The sequence below is a fragment of the Falco biarmicus genome, chromosome 1, assembly GCF_023638135.1.
Source record: "Falco biarmicus isolate bFalBia1 chromosome 1, bFalBia1.pri, whole genome shotgun sequence".
NCBI classification, from domain to species: Eukaryota; Metazoa; Chordata; class Aves; order Falconiformes; family Falconidae; genus Falco; species Falco biarmicus.
Genome location: NC_079288.1, coordinates 80,370,761 through 80,384,967, shown reverse-complemented (window position 1 = coordinate 80,384,967; position 14,207 = coordinate 80,370,761). Strand labels below are relative to the sequence as shown.

The window sequence follows — 14,207 nt, the reverse complement described above, 5'->3', positions numbered from 1 at the left end:
AATGGGTTGCCTGAAGAAATGGTGTGATCTCATTCATAGGAGTTTTTTAAGAACAAATTGAATGAAGATCTCTAGGATTATAGCTAGACTTGGTGTTGGTAGTAAACTAAATTTCTTCTTGGTAACCCTTTCAAGCATTCATGCAATTGCTAGAATGGTTGTTATAGACTCCTCAGACAAGTATTTCTTGTAGCAGTCTTTCAGAGTTTTGATCAGGCAGCCCCTCTGATTTTAGCCTTTGGATTATTAGGTCCATTATGAGATAGAAGAGCTGGATTTTGAGAGAAATAAAGCTGTTATTTTGTTCCTAACTGAATTACTCTGCTCCTTGAAAGGAGCAAGGTTTATGCTTCATTATCAAGAATGTCTGGTAGCTTTTTATAAGAAACTATAGAAATAGAACTAGCAAAAAAACAATGCCATGCATTTGAATGTAACCTGTGGAGTACTAACAGAAAGAAAGGCCCATGTACTTGTGAGTTGCTAACTTCCATCTATTTGAAGTAATACAGATGATGGCCACTTCTGATATGTGCTCTGGAGTTGGCTTGGGGCCTGCCTTCAGGAGGTTTCACTAGGTTTGGGCAACCATCATGACTGATGAATGCACACTGATGTGCTTATTCCCATCAGTATGTAGCTCCAGTCTTGTATTATCTTCCACCTACCATTCAGAGTTGAGGCACTATCAAAAGCCTCCTGTTCCAAACAGAAAAGTTCTTTTATCTGGAAATTGTAGAAGTATTCAGCTAGCTCTCTGTATTTCTCATTTCTAGGATAGGATATATGGGATATATAGATAAAAACAGCATTTATAAACAATCAGTGTTTCTGGATGCTAATACTTGATTTTGTCATTCCAGCTGGTTAGGCTTAAAAGTTTGTAACTTTTGACTTGGGGGGATGTACATTTTCATGTAAAAAGACCCATACCGAGTCAGACTAAAGCTCCATCGCATTCAATATCCTGTCTCTGACTGTGGTCAACCACAGATGCTAGGATACAGAAAAAGACAATAGTGGTGGGTCCCCAGCATACTCTCCCAAACCTTCAATAACTAGTGGTTCCAGAATTCTGAGCCAGAAATTATGTCTTTGTATATAACAGCCCTTAATGAATTCCATTATTTTATCCAGGAGCATTGATCCTGTCTTCAGCCCACTGAAGATACCTGAAGGTACATGATTAGGTTCAATGATTCTGGTGGTAGGCACTATTGTTGAGACTCCTTAATTAGGCAGTTACAGCTTTCCAGTGTTACATTGTAAAAGGAATAGAGTGTCTGTGTCTGCCTGGAGCTGGGCTGTTGGCTGCTCAAGGGCAGATCTTTACAGGTGGTTGTAAACGTAGTCAGTGCCATCTCTCTCTGCAGCTAGGCCATCCTGGTAAAATACAAATATTATCCTTAATTTCATCATAGAGAGACTGACATTGGAACTCAGTAGTCCCTAGTCAAGCAACATTTTCTTGATGAGGGCAAAGTAATTACTGTGCAAAAGAATTGCTCCTGACTGCATTACTGGAACAGGTATTAGACTACTGGATTAGATGTATGATGCATATAGTCCCAAGACCTTTCCCTGTGCCATTCCTCTAGATTCTCATATCTGATCTCAAATGAGTCATCATTGTTCTTGTAGCTGTCATGTATGTTTTATATATATATATATATATATATATATATATGTTTATGTATGTAATGGCTAGTATATATATATATGTAATGCTTAATAAAACTTATGCACATACCATTTATTAGGTTGATTTCATATTACCAGTCCAGATTACATATCTTGAGACAAGATCGAGCCTCTTTAAAAATAACTATTGGCTGAGTAATTATGAAATGAAAGTTCTTTCTAAGTCTGGAAACCTCATTAATAATAGTGCATGAAGCAATCAACTAGATGTATTTGCTGATTAAGGCAGAAGAAATTGAGAATAACCTAGCAAAATCTAGACCTAGAATGAAGACATCTGTAACAGAACTGTGACTGTAATTTGTTCTTACTGGGTAGACATCGTTACCTCATTTCCTCTTCCTCTCAGACTATGTGTTAGACATACTAATGTGGTGACACCTTGAAGAACTATAGATACTGCAGGGGGTGTAACTGATCCTTGTCTAGCAGGATTGAATTTACAAACACAGAAGTGTGGATCGTTGCAGTTAAAACCTTTTCTATTTTTAAATGAGACCCTAACTTGAACACTTGGATGCCAAATCTGTGAGATTTAATTAAGCAGATGCTAGAGGACATCTTAAGTCTGATTCTCTTACCTTTTAGAAGTTCTTTGTTAACTGTGAACTTTGAATTTTGAAGGTGTTGTCTTCCCCCTTCATTGTACAATAGCTGAGATCTTTAGAAGGGGAAGATTGTATGCTTATGTCTTACTACAGTGAGACAGTGTTCCTCTTTACAATCTTTGAAGAATGAATGTTTCTTGGCTAGGTTTCAGAATTGTTCTCATACCTTCCTTCTCTCCCTTCCACCATGCAAATCCTTTTCATTTCTGGCTTTGATTCCTTAAAAGCTTAGTTAAGATGAAGTTGTGACGGCAAGTGTTAAAACTAGCTAAGTATGTGTTTCTGATCAAGAATATTAAAAGATAAAATTTAGGTAAATCAGAAGTGAGGCTGGATGCACAAGCTATCCGAGCCTCGGAAACTTTTCCAAATGCAGAATTTTCAGAAACATCCAGACCTACATGTAAGTTAATATACATGGAAAGCACTGAAAGGCAATTGTAACCTTAAGTTAATTTAGCAAAGCATGTTCTTGTTTGGAATTAAACTATTGGGCTTTTGTATCAAACATCATAGCTCAGAGACTTTCAAGCCAGTTAAGTGGTTCTTGAAAGGTTGACCAGTTTTACTGTGCTTTTATCATGGTAACTATAGCAGCTTACAAAAGACTTCAAGTCTGAAAGTGTACAGAACAACCTAAGCTGTATTTTAAATACATTTTTTTTTTCTTTTTCAGGACAGAAAAAGAGTTTTCGTCAATATCATGTTCAGTTTTTTGGAGATGCCCCAGAGCGAGCCTGGATATTTGAGAAGAGCCTTGTGCCCTTCAAAGAAAAAGACCAGTTTGAACAGTTATGCCAGGAAAGTGCAAAACAAGCCCTCACTAAAGCAGAGAAAATAAAGGTAAGAGGCTACCAAATCAGACAAAATTTGCAGCTTTTTATTTTACTGTTACAGGTATGTAATAGATATTCTAGAAAGCTTTAAAGACAGCTTGTTTTACAGAGGCCTGTAGTCCTGTATTTCACTTACAGATGCAGAGGATGGGATGGTTTACCACTGTTGGTTATTAAAAATCAGTACTCTTTTGCTTTGTTGTTGATTCATGCATGGTGTCAGTACTATCAAATACACTTAATCTCCTGGAATTGTTCTGTGTTAGTGTTGGCATTTTGAAATCAAAAGTGGGCAGGTTTCTCACACTGTCATCTTATCTTGCAGATGTTAAAGCCTGTTTCAGGGAAGCTGCGGCCACAGTGGGAGATGGGTGTTAAACAAGCAAGTGAAGCAGTAGGCATGACAGTGGAAGAACGGAAGGCCAAGTACACCTTCATCTATGTTAGGGACAGACCTCATCTTAATCCTCGAGTGGCAAAGGAAGTTGGCATTGCTGTGGAACCGTTGGAGGAGATAGATGAGTCATCTTACTCAAATGAAGAAACCACTCAAAATCTGAAATCAATGAAGGAGTCTGGCATTCCTAACAAGAGGAGGAGAAGGACATCAAAATTGTCTGCCACTGATGATACGCAAGAAAGCAATCAGCCAGGGACTAAGAATACTACTCCTCAAAAGTCATCTGAACAGGCAGAATCCAAAAGAGGGATAGGCTCCCCTCTCAATAGAAAGAAAACTCCAGGATCTACTCCACGAAGCCGAAAGGGCGATGCAGTATCTCAGTTTTTGGTCTTTTGTCAGAAGCACAGAGATGAGGTTAGTCTCTTTTATTTATCATTGTTGATTGCCTCTTCTCATTTCTGTACTTCAAGAAGCTTCCTTAGTTGGCAAAACCCAGTTGTTACTGTAGAATCCGTAATACTCTGGGCTTGACAAGGTATGCCTGCATCAAATCTTAGTCTAGACACAGAGAAAGAAAGGAATGTAGATGAGCAGTATAAACAAGATGATGATAATGCCCTTGTACTTTAAACATAAGTCATGTTGGTATCTTCCTACGTAATCTAATAGTCCTTTGTGTTAGCCATTTATTTTACATACATTAAAAAAATATAGTAGATATGCATGCATATGCTCATGCTGTTTATGGCAGTCTACTTGTAGTTAGTTTGTACATTCTTTCTGAAGATGTGGCTCAATTCCTTCAGTGTGTTCCCTTGTCTTTGAACTCCTCAAAAACTGTTTGCCTACCTAGATTTTTTTGCTGAGCTTCAAAAGAAGCTTGTTACCAAAGCTTGTGAAAATCACTATCAGTGTGCAGTCTGCTGGGACAGAAATTAGGTCCTCTTGAGAGGATTATGCTCCAAGACAAGATAGAATAAATAAATGCCTAATAACAACATTTCTTAGGAAGCCTCTTGGAAGTATAAAAACAGTACTGCTGTTCTAGCTCATTATTTCAAAGTCATGACCGTCATTTTTCTTCCTTACAACCCTCTGATCCATTTGCAGTACAATTCCATGCACCGAAAGAAGCATGAGTTCTCATTTTCTTGTAGCAGTGCTATTCCATAATACCCACAGAAGGACCAGAAAGTTAGTGGTGACATTGCCACACTCTTCAGCTACTGAATGGCTGACTTTGTTATAGGATAATTGCATTAGAAAACATTAATAGGTATGAATCTTATAAAGAAAAACTGAAAAACAAATTCCGTTATATGAAACTGAATTAATTGTGGTTCAACATAGGATCTTTTTAGATCATTGCAACTTAAGCTAGTATTAAGAATGAAAATGAATGCAAGATGACACATACCTTTTAATGTCTTTGGTTAAATTGAGAGAAGCATTGGCAGTTCAGTTTGTTGGTTCCGGGAAGGAAAGGGTTTTGTATTAAATACAGATTTTGACATACTCATTACAAAAAGCTGTATGGTAAATCATCTGTCTTATGTTTGAGAGGCATGAGTTCTATTTCCAGTTATTCTGTAAGTAACCTTGTGTCTTGTATAGTGGTAAGGGGGAATTTCCTTGGCCTCTAACATAGGTAGCAAGAAGTCTTGTGCAATACTGAGGGATGTGAAATTACTTCTCTGGAAGAAATGAGATTATTATGACTGGGTTTATGGACTTTTAGCCAAATATATCTTACCACAGAAGAGACATGATGAGTCTCTGATGTTATATTTCTGTTTTCTGTGCCAGTTATCAAGCTTCATTCCCTACTATGGTTATACTGTAATTCTCAAATTAATAGATGGAAAATATGAATACTATTGCAGTATTCAACACTGAGGAACTGCTATGTCTTCAGCATCATTTCAGGAAACTGAAAACTTTGCATAAACTTGAAAGTCACACTGATGATAGTGCCTAATGCTGCAATTAAAGTAGAAGGAAGTAGGTTTCAAAATATTACATATGTTTACAGAGAGGTCATCCTACCATTTCTGCCTAGAATACCTTAATAAGATCATTCATGAAAACCCAAATCCACCTGATTGTGTGATCCATTCTAATAGGTAGCAAAGCACTTCTGCACACAGAAGAGAACTAGGTTACAAAAAATGCAGATACAAGGTGGCTGCAGATAACAGTCCCTCTAACCGATCCCGATCAGGGCAGTAGAACTTGTCTTTCTCTTGATTCAAAATTAACTGGTGAAGTGGGGAAATACTGTTTTAGATATTCATGCTTTTTGTACAGAACCTAAGTTACCTGAGTTTAGTTAACACTTCCAGCCTGTCACATCGCTTTTAAAATGGCAGTTTTGTGCCTTCAGTGGAAGGTGGAGATTGTATCCAAACTAGTGTTCAGTTTCGCCTTTGTTTAGGCTTATCTGGTTCAATTTGCATGGTTTGCTTTCCATCCAAGGATTTGTTTTGTTGCTGTTGTAGATGTTCTGATGCTTTAGAAGGAGTTATAACATTGGCTAAGAAACAGACCTGGGTTTGAGCTACTTTATTGATGACATCTGAGAGTTCAGTGTATAGCTACTTGAGTATTTACATGTAGAAACTTAGAAGAAAGGGAAGTTATAGATCCAGAAGAGGCTCTCTGCCCCCAGACTATTGAAGGGATGGAAGTGAATGGAAACAAATGACTGAAGACTATATTCTTTTGGGACCTCTAATAATCACAAGCTCTCTCAAAAGTAGAGCCATTTCTGCTCTGTCTTGCTTGGAGACTAGCTTTGTATGGTAGTAGGACTCATGTATCAATTTGATTTTATTAATTACTACTTTTTGTGTTACTTTTTCTGGGGATAGGAGGGTGAGGAATAGTTGAAATTTTTAGAAATGAATGATGGCTGCTGGAAGACTGGATAAACTCTGCTGGAAGATGTTTTTAATGATTTAAGAGGCATGCTTCCCTGAGGGAGGCATTGAGAGCTTGGAGCACTTTCATGGTTGTAGTGACGCATTAAGTATTTTGTGCTGTTACCAAAAGAGTAAAGATATATTTTGTACTGTTGGCATTCTTACGTCCTTCTTCTGTGAAGTGTAATCATTGGAAGGGGGTGTCTGACTTGATAAAGGTGTTGTTCAGTGAGAGGCAGACAGCTATATGTTTATTAGTTCATTGATCTGGGCCTTATGTCTGTTTTGAGGTAAATTAAGATATGATTTCACTAGTAAGGGTTTGTAATTGAAGATTCCTGCATGTGTAAGGAGTTGTTGAACATTAAGACAAGTGAGAGTGAAGGTAATATGCTTTCCTTGGATAAGCTAGGACGCTTGGTCTAATTACCATGTTTTCCACAGCTATGGTGATACTAATTCCCAGATCCAAGAGAAGATCTTCCATGTGTTCTGTAGCACAGTTAGAGTAAGTGCCAGGGAGAAGTGCATGATTTTCATGTACGTCAAGATACCTGATACATCATTTCCAGTATGTATGCCAGGATTGAGTATTACAGTATAAAGACTTCAGAGAAGACTGCTGGGCATTTTCCTTGGGGGCCACCTTTGCAAGGATTCCTTAGCCATTAGGAATCATGAGTGTCTTTTTCTTATTTCACAGTGCTCCTATTCCGTTGAAAGTAGGTTTTATTTGTATTTTGGTGGGACTGGAGGTGATGTTAAACTGTATCTCATTTGTGTGAACAGGGCTAGTTATTTCTTAGAGAGTTAAATAACCCTGTGCCCTAGCTGAGCACAATGAACTATACGCTCAGCAGCAATAGTCAAAATTGAAACTAATTTCTTTTCCTAAAGAAGTGAGATTTGTGGGAGGGGTATCTTATAGGTCTGTCTATGTTCTCACCTCTCAAATTTGTTTTTTTACATTGCTGGATTTTAATCAAAATCTGAGTACAGGCTACCAAAGGTAGCTGTATTCCCCAAGCTATATGCAGATGGGTTATGGCACACAGAAGCAAGAGAACTCTTAGTTCTGTACTAGGAGAAAAATTACAGCATAAATTTCCCTGCTAGACATTGAATAATCCCAGTAGAAGAAAGGTGGTACAACTATTCTAACCCCCTGGAGAAGCTTTAGTCACACATGTATCCTGTTTGACAACACGAAATGCAATTTTAAGACACTAAGAAATTAGGTTTAATCATTTCCACTTACCACAGAAAACTTGTATCTGTTCTGTTGAATGGTGTTACTGTTTGAACGCATGGCTTTGTTGGCCTAGTTTTTATTGTACTCTATGATTTTGGCGTATCGGTTGCATCACTCCAGTAACAGGATTTTGGAGAATGCTAGGTAATGAGATGAGAGGGATTAATTTTAAAGCTACTATTTTATTTCTGTAGATCATACAGTGTTGGAGCTTTCTGACTTGTATGATTAATCAAATCTGGTTTTCCTTAAGCAGAAGTATGGGGATACTGAAGGAGTTTGAGAGGATTTTTTTCTTTGTTTTTATACTGGATTTTCTGTTTGTGTTGAATAAACTTCCAGAAACTCTCTTTAAATTCTGTGTTGATAAGATTTTGACACATTCTATGTGTCATGCTCATGTTACTAAGAAAAGATGCACAGCTTTTTGAGTTCTTAATAGTCATATATGTAGCATAAAATGATGTATTACATGTTACATCAAGTACTAGTTTATGTAAATTGCTCTTCTAAGGTAGGTGTAATGAGCTCTGGGTTTTAATGAGTTCTGTAGATTGATGGATGTCTTTCTAGGCTAGCATATATTCCTATATTGCTTGTCTGTCTTTTGTGGTACAGATTTAAACTTCATCAAGAAATTATACAAACTTTTGAATGACCACAAGACAAAATTTACACTGATCCAGTTTTTGAATGTGAAAAGGCAAATTAGATGCTTCCAAAATTATTCTTAATACTTCTAAATATGCTACCCAATATTTTTTTTCTTTAGAGAGACAGAGAACAAGGGAGAAGGGGTTATTCAAAGAAAAACTGGATACATGTTTTAATCTAGTTCTGTCTATAGCGGGAATGTTAGATAACTTGTTTTCATCCAGTTTTTCCAAAGCAATAGAATTGTGTACACCATTCTTTTCAATGGTCACCTTTTTTAAATACAACCCTGTTTCTGCATGTATAGGTGGTTGCTGAACATCCAGATGCTTCAAGTGAGGAGATTGAAGAATTGCTGGAATCGCAGTGGAACATGCTTAGTGAAAAACAGAAAGCTCGCTATAACACAAAGTTTGCCATAGTGACCTCTCCCAAATCTGAAGAAGACTCTGGTAAACGTAAAACTGTGCTAGTGTACTCTAACTAAATTTGATATACATAGTGGCGTTAAACTAAGCACATATTTGAGACCTGTAGGGAAAACAGCTTTCACACTGTTTTCCAGTTTTAATTCTTGGTGTTTGTGCCAATAGCAAAGGAATGCCAATGGTTACAATAAACGCAACCCATGAAGTCTACATTTCTTGCTCATTGTTCTGCAAAGATGTTATATGTAAACCTTCTGCTGTTTAGAGATTGCTAATTTCTCATTCTTCTTCTGCCCATAAGCAGCTGCCATTGCATCCACTGCCTGTTATGAGTGGATGGTGGGAAGGGAAGTTGTGTTATTACTTGTAAAATCTGAGTTGTTTTTTTATAGAATAGTTAGGAAATGGTTTAAAAAGTTTAATCTTTTCTTCACTTATACCTAAAGTATATTACCTCATATCATTATCAACTCAGGAAGAAGTATTCCAAACTTTATTCTGAAACTTCCATCCATTTGGCATTTTATTGTGCTACTCAAAGCTTTTAGGACATTGTACAAGATTGCAAATATTTTCTTTTTTCTCCTTTTATTTTTTTATTGCTGTTGTCTAGCGTTTGGTTTTGATAAACGGTCTCAATTATTTTGCAAAATATTTGAGGGGGTTTAGAGTCACTTATGTGAGAAAGATGGAGGAAGGCAGTTTGGCATTTGCATGAACTTTATCAAATTTAACTAGCTATCGTTTTTCAAATTTAAATAGCTTTACAGCACTGCAAGAAGACATTATGGAAGTATTAGAAGCCTACAGGTGCTGCTTTGGGCAATGACAAGAATGAGAGGGAGTGTTTGAAAGTTTGTGAGACTTGGAAAAACTTGTATAAAAATGGCAGTCAGTTTTGTTAACTATGTGTGTGTGTGAAATAACATTTTGTGGAAAACTGAAAAGTTTTTAACTTTAAATTTTAAATGTGAAATATTTGGATATCAGTTTAAAAAAAAAAACACATTCTGTATCTCTCAAGGTTCATCATTGAAGAATATTGGAGAGGCCAAACGTAAAGTGTTTCAAGACTCACCTAAAAGGAGATCAAGATCCAGAAGTAATTGAAATTTGTGTTGTGTGCAAATAGTTCATCATTATAAGTAGCTATTGAGTGTATTTTTTTATGTAATCGCCCACGTATCATAATCTCTTTATTTTATCTCAGATGTTGTCTTCCTTGACATTAGAATTTTAATGGATCCCAAATTAAATATCTAAACACTGTAGTGCTGAATTTTGTTCACCTTCCTCAGTGTCATATTGCAAGAAATGTAATTGAAATTGTACCTGTACCAGGTGTTTCTAGTACATATATTGTGTACGTTTATAGTTATCTACAGATGAAAACATGTCAGTTCAATCGTTCCCCTACCCAAATCCTCTTATCTTAAACTTGAAAGAATATTGTGGGATTTTTTTTGCTGGCTTTTTGTAAGTAGCAGGTTCTCCTGGAGCCATTTCAATCTGCTTTGTGGATTCAGAGTCTGATAATAGAGTATGTCCTAGATTGTTTAGATAAGAACATTAATTTGAAAATTATCCATATTTTCAAGTTGCTATATTTTTAATATTTACAGCTATTTGTTCCCACTGGAATAAAATGCTTGTAGCAGTAGGGCAATTTTCAGTTAATATATCTGTGCCCCTGGAGCTTGCAATCTGTACTAATAATACTCTGTAGCTTCATAAAGTAGAGAGTACTGGAGAGTATAACAACATTGTCATTTCATCCTGATGAAGCAGACCACTTCCTAAACCTTCATCTATCTTTCTGAGGTAGAGAAAGTGCAAACAGTAGCTGAACCTGTGCAAGGGGTATGTAGGTCAGTCACTGACCTTTTGTAATTTAGCAGCTGCTTGAACTTTGTGGTAAACGATCATCTAAATATGTAAGTAAGTCCGTTGGTTTAAAATTACCAACATGATCCTGTTCTTAGGATTTTGGTTCACAAAGGAAGGGGATCTTACAGTCTCCTTTAAAATACAAGTAAACTTGTTAGAGAGAGTCTGAAACTGTCATACTAGAAGGAGAGAATTAGTCTCTGTGGTTGGTGATATCTTGTCTTTTCTAGAGGCCCCTTATTAGATGTCGCCAGTATCCTCATCTGTATCATTTGGAGAACTTGAAGGAGACTTAAGGAGGAGACTTAATTCATTTCAGTGATGAGACACTGTTACAAGTGGCAGGAGAGTTAAAAGCTGTATAGATTGATCATGTGCAGTCTGACAATATGAAACAAATGTTGGGCAGTAGTATTCAGATCTTAAACTAGTGCTTATGCAGGTAGACTCATCTTTCTAAAATAAGACTATGAAGCAGTCAATTTGGATGTGTTCTAGAGTTAGTCTTCAGCACCAGAAACCAGACCTTAAGTATTAAGAGGTCATCAAACTGTGTTAATGTTTAACCGTGTTTTTAAAATAATGACTGAAAGAAAAGTAACTTAACTAGATCAGTTCAAAATAATTTGAAAGTGGGTTTTAGATTATTTTTCATGTAAGTTTCCCCCATCCCCCATCCCAAGGTAACTTACATGGAAATAAAAGAAACCAAAAAAAGAGGACAAAGGAACCTACAGAAGATTTTGAAGTTCAGGAAGCACCTAGGAAAAGACTCAGGATGGATAAACAGAATAATCGGAAGGTAATTATGTCATTGGTTTGTTTGGGTTGATTTATAGCAGCACCAATCACATTGCTGTAGTTAAGTTTGTCAGCATTTCCGTTTTCAGGATTAAAAAAGTAATGTCTGTATATCAAACCAAACTGTTGTAACTATTCAGAGATACATGTGAGCTTATGGGGGGGGGTTTCTTTGGTTTTGAGGATGGAGGTATGATAAGCTGCACTTGCTACTTAAACTGTGGTGGAAATGTATGCTCAGAAAACCTGTTTCCTGAAGGAATGTGCAGAGGCATGACCTTTCTGTGTTGTCATGCTTTGTAGTTCTTTTTCTTTGCTCCTGAAGTGGAGTTCAGAGATTTATACAAGAATGTAAAAGAAAAAAATCTTTAGTCAATACTTAATTGAGACAAAAGCAGGGGGAGAGACGAAAGCAAGTAAAGCAAAACAGGCAAACTCCTTTTCAAGAACTGGAAGCCTATAGAACATTTTAGAGTGGCATGCTGACCCATTTCTTAAGTTAGGAAACTGCAGTAAGTATTACAGTATATTTGTGGTGCAAACCACAGTGTCCTTTTCATTTAAGTTTGCCTGTGAGAATGAGATTTTTTCCTTACATAGGTCACTGAAACTGCATATGGATACAGCCCAAATCTTGTAGAGACTTAAGCGTAGGTTTATTTAGTCATGCATGTAGACCAGTGAACTTCCTGGGTTTTACTTGTGTGGAAAGCTTAGCTCACGAGTGTTTTCAGATATGTTATTATAGTATCATACTGTAGTGTATCGCATTGCAGACCTCATCTCAGGATTTTAGTGGTACAGCGATTAAACGAAACAACCTAATATGAGGAAAGGCAGTGGATTTATTTTTTAAATGAATTATGGAGGTTACATTTGTAGATACCAGTTTGTTTGGTAGGCTGGTTATTTTAGTACCTCTCTCAATATTGTGGATATTCAGACAGCTTGTTTAGAGTTCAGTATAAAAAATAAATAGAATTTCAGATAGTCAGACTTAATGAGCTTATTAGCAAGGGACAAAGATAATTCTTTGAGAAATGTTGTTACCTTTGCAGAAAGAAGGGCCAAAGCTGGCTTTTGCTCTTCTTGCTCTAACAGATTAGTTGTTGAATATTCATCTGATCACTTGGTCCCTTTTTAAACTTGTCTTATTGATTTGAATTCACTACAATACACTAGATCCATGGAATAATTAAGTTGACTTATTGCAAGTAATTCCTGCTATGAAGTCCTTGTTTTGACTGTCCCTAAAGTTACTTCTTTACTGTCCCACCAGTATTCGTACAGTACAGTTAGCCTACGTTATTACAAGTAGAATGAAAGGTGGTTGCAGTATATAGTTCATGCAGACGAGGTTCTGGTATCTTTGATGCTGTGATGCAGATGTGAATGCTAACAGAAAATAAATACATAAAAGAGATTAATGGTTCCCATAAGATACATACCACTAATAACACTGACTTAGTAATGTGCATTTTAAAAGTGTTGTTCTCTATCTGATCCATTTATCAGAACGAGTTACAAGGAATCTGGTGTATGTAAGTATTAGGTAATTTGGAAACTCTAAATGCATATAGCAGTGTTTGTGCTTCTGTCCACAGAAGGGTCAGATACTGTAGAATGGTTGCTTTGCAGGTTCTTGTATGAATTATCTCTTAGTCTTTTTCCTGCCTTCACCAGCCCAGGGTACTTCTAGCTGTATGTGCCGCTGCTTCATAAAACATTTAGTGAATGACAGTGAAAATGTCCATGTAATGATTCAAAAAAGCAAACACTAACCATACACCTTCCTTCTGCTATTCTCAGTTTACCTGCAGGCTTCTGTTACAGTCATTTTGGATAGGAGGAGCTTTAATGTTTTGGGTTTTTTTCCATGATGTTTTACTTCTTGCATGAGAGTTGTGCATTATCCACTCCTTTTTGTCCTTAATTCTTATTTATGAAATCTGAATGTTTTTGCACAAACTAAGTCATAAATACCCATATGAAAATTTTGAAAAACTGATTTGTTCATTGGTGCTTTCATGATGTATATAAAAATGCACATTAGCAAATGGGGGTTCTGTAAAGCACGCTTTAAATTTAAGAGTGAACTATATTGTACGTTTTCTTTCATTTTTACACAGAACCGTAACCATAATCTTACAAAACTGATACTGGGAGCCTCCAGTGGCGCTAGTGGTAGGGCATCTTAGTCTACTTAGAAGTCAGTAAAAGCACAGTGTAGCACATCTGTAGTACAGTAGTCATTGATACTTATTTTTACAAAGTAAACCGGTTCTCTGGCCTTTGAGGTGTTCACCTACACATCTTTTGTAAAACTGAATGTCAGATGAATTTGAAAAAGTATGTAAAACCTTCTGTTCAATAGAATTATTCTTACAAATCAGGTGAGCATTTGTTAAGCGTTCTCAGCTACAATTGAGTGACTTAGTACTAGAATTAATTTTGTAACATACAAGAAGAAAAAAATAATGGCATGTATAAGGAACAGTGTCTGATTTTGACAAAGCTTTAACAAAAATTTCCCCAGGTTTTGGCCTAAAGTTTTAATGATAAATTCTCAATCTGGAGCAAATTCATGTGTTGTTTATGCTCCCTTGAAAATAGTGTTTTTATTTTGGAAATGCTGAAACAATCTTAACCATAGTAATTTAAAAAATGGCACTGCTATAAGTTGTGGAGTTGAAAGCAAGCCTCTCTGAGACTTAAA

The 14,207-nt window shown here is 36.5% G+C and overlaps 1 protein-coding gene across 9 annotated transcripts in view; it reads left to right on the top strand.

The window, feature by feature from the left end:
- Window positions 1-14,207, top strand: part of NSD2 (nuclear receptor binding SET domain protein 2) — a 102,469-nt gene that overhangs the window by 58,914 nt on the left and 29,348 nt on the right. For all 9 annotated transcript variants that reach the window (XM_056339930.1, XM_056339961.1, XM_056339941.1 and 6 more), the window contains 5 exons: window positions 2,986-3,152; window positions 3,471-3,962; window positions 8,683-8,827; window positions 9,828-9,905; window positions 11,374-11,492. In XM_056339930.1, coding sequence (XP_056195905.1) covers window positions 2,986-3,152; window positions 3,471-3,962; window positions 8,683-8,827; window positions 9,828-9,905; window positions 11,374-11,492 — 1,001 coding nt within the window. The remainder of the gene's footprint in view (window positions 1-2,985; window positions 3,153-3,470; window positions 3,963-8,682; window positions 8,828-9,827; window positions 9,906-11,373; window positions 11,493-14,207) is intronic.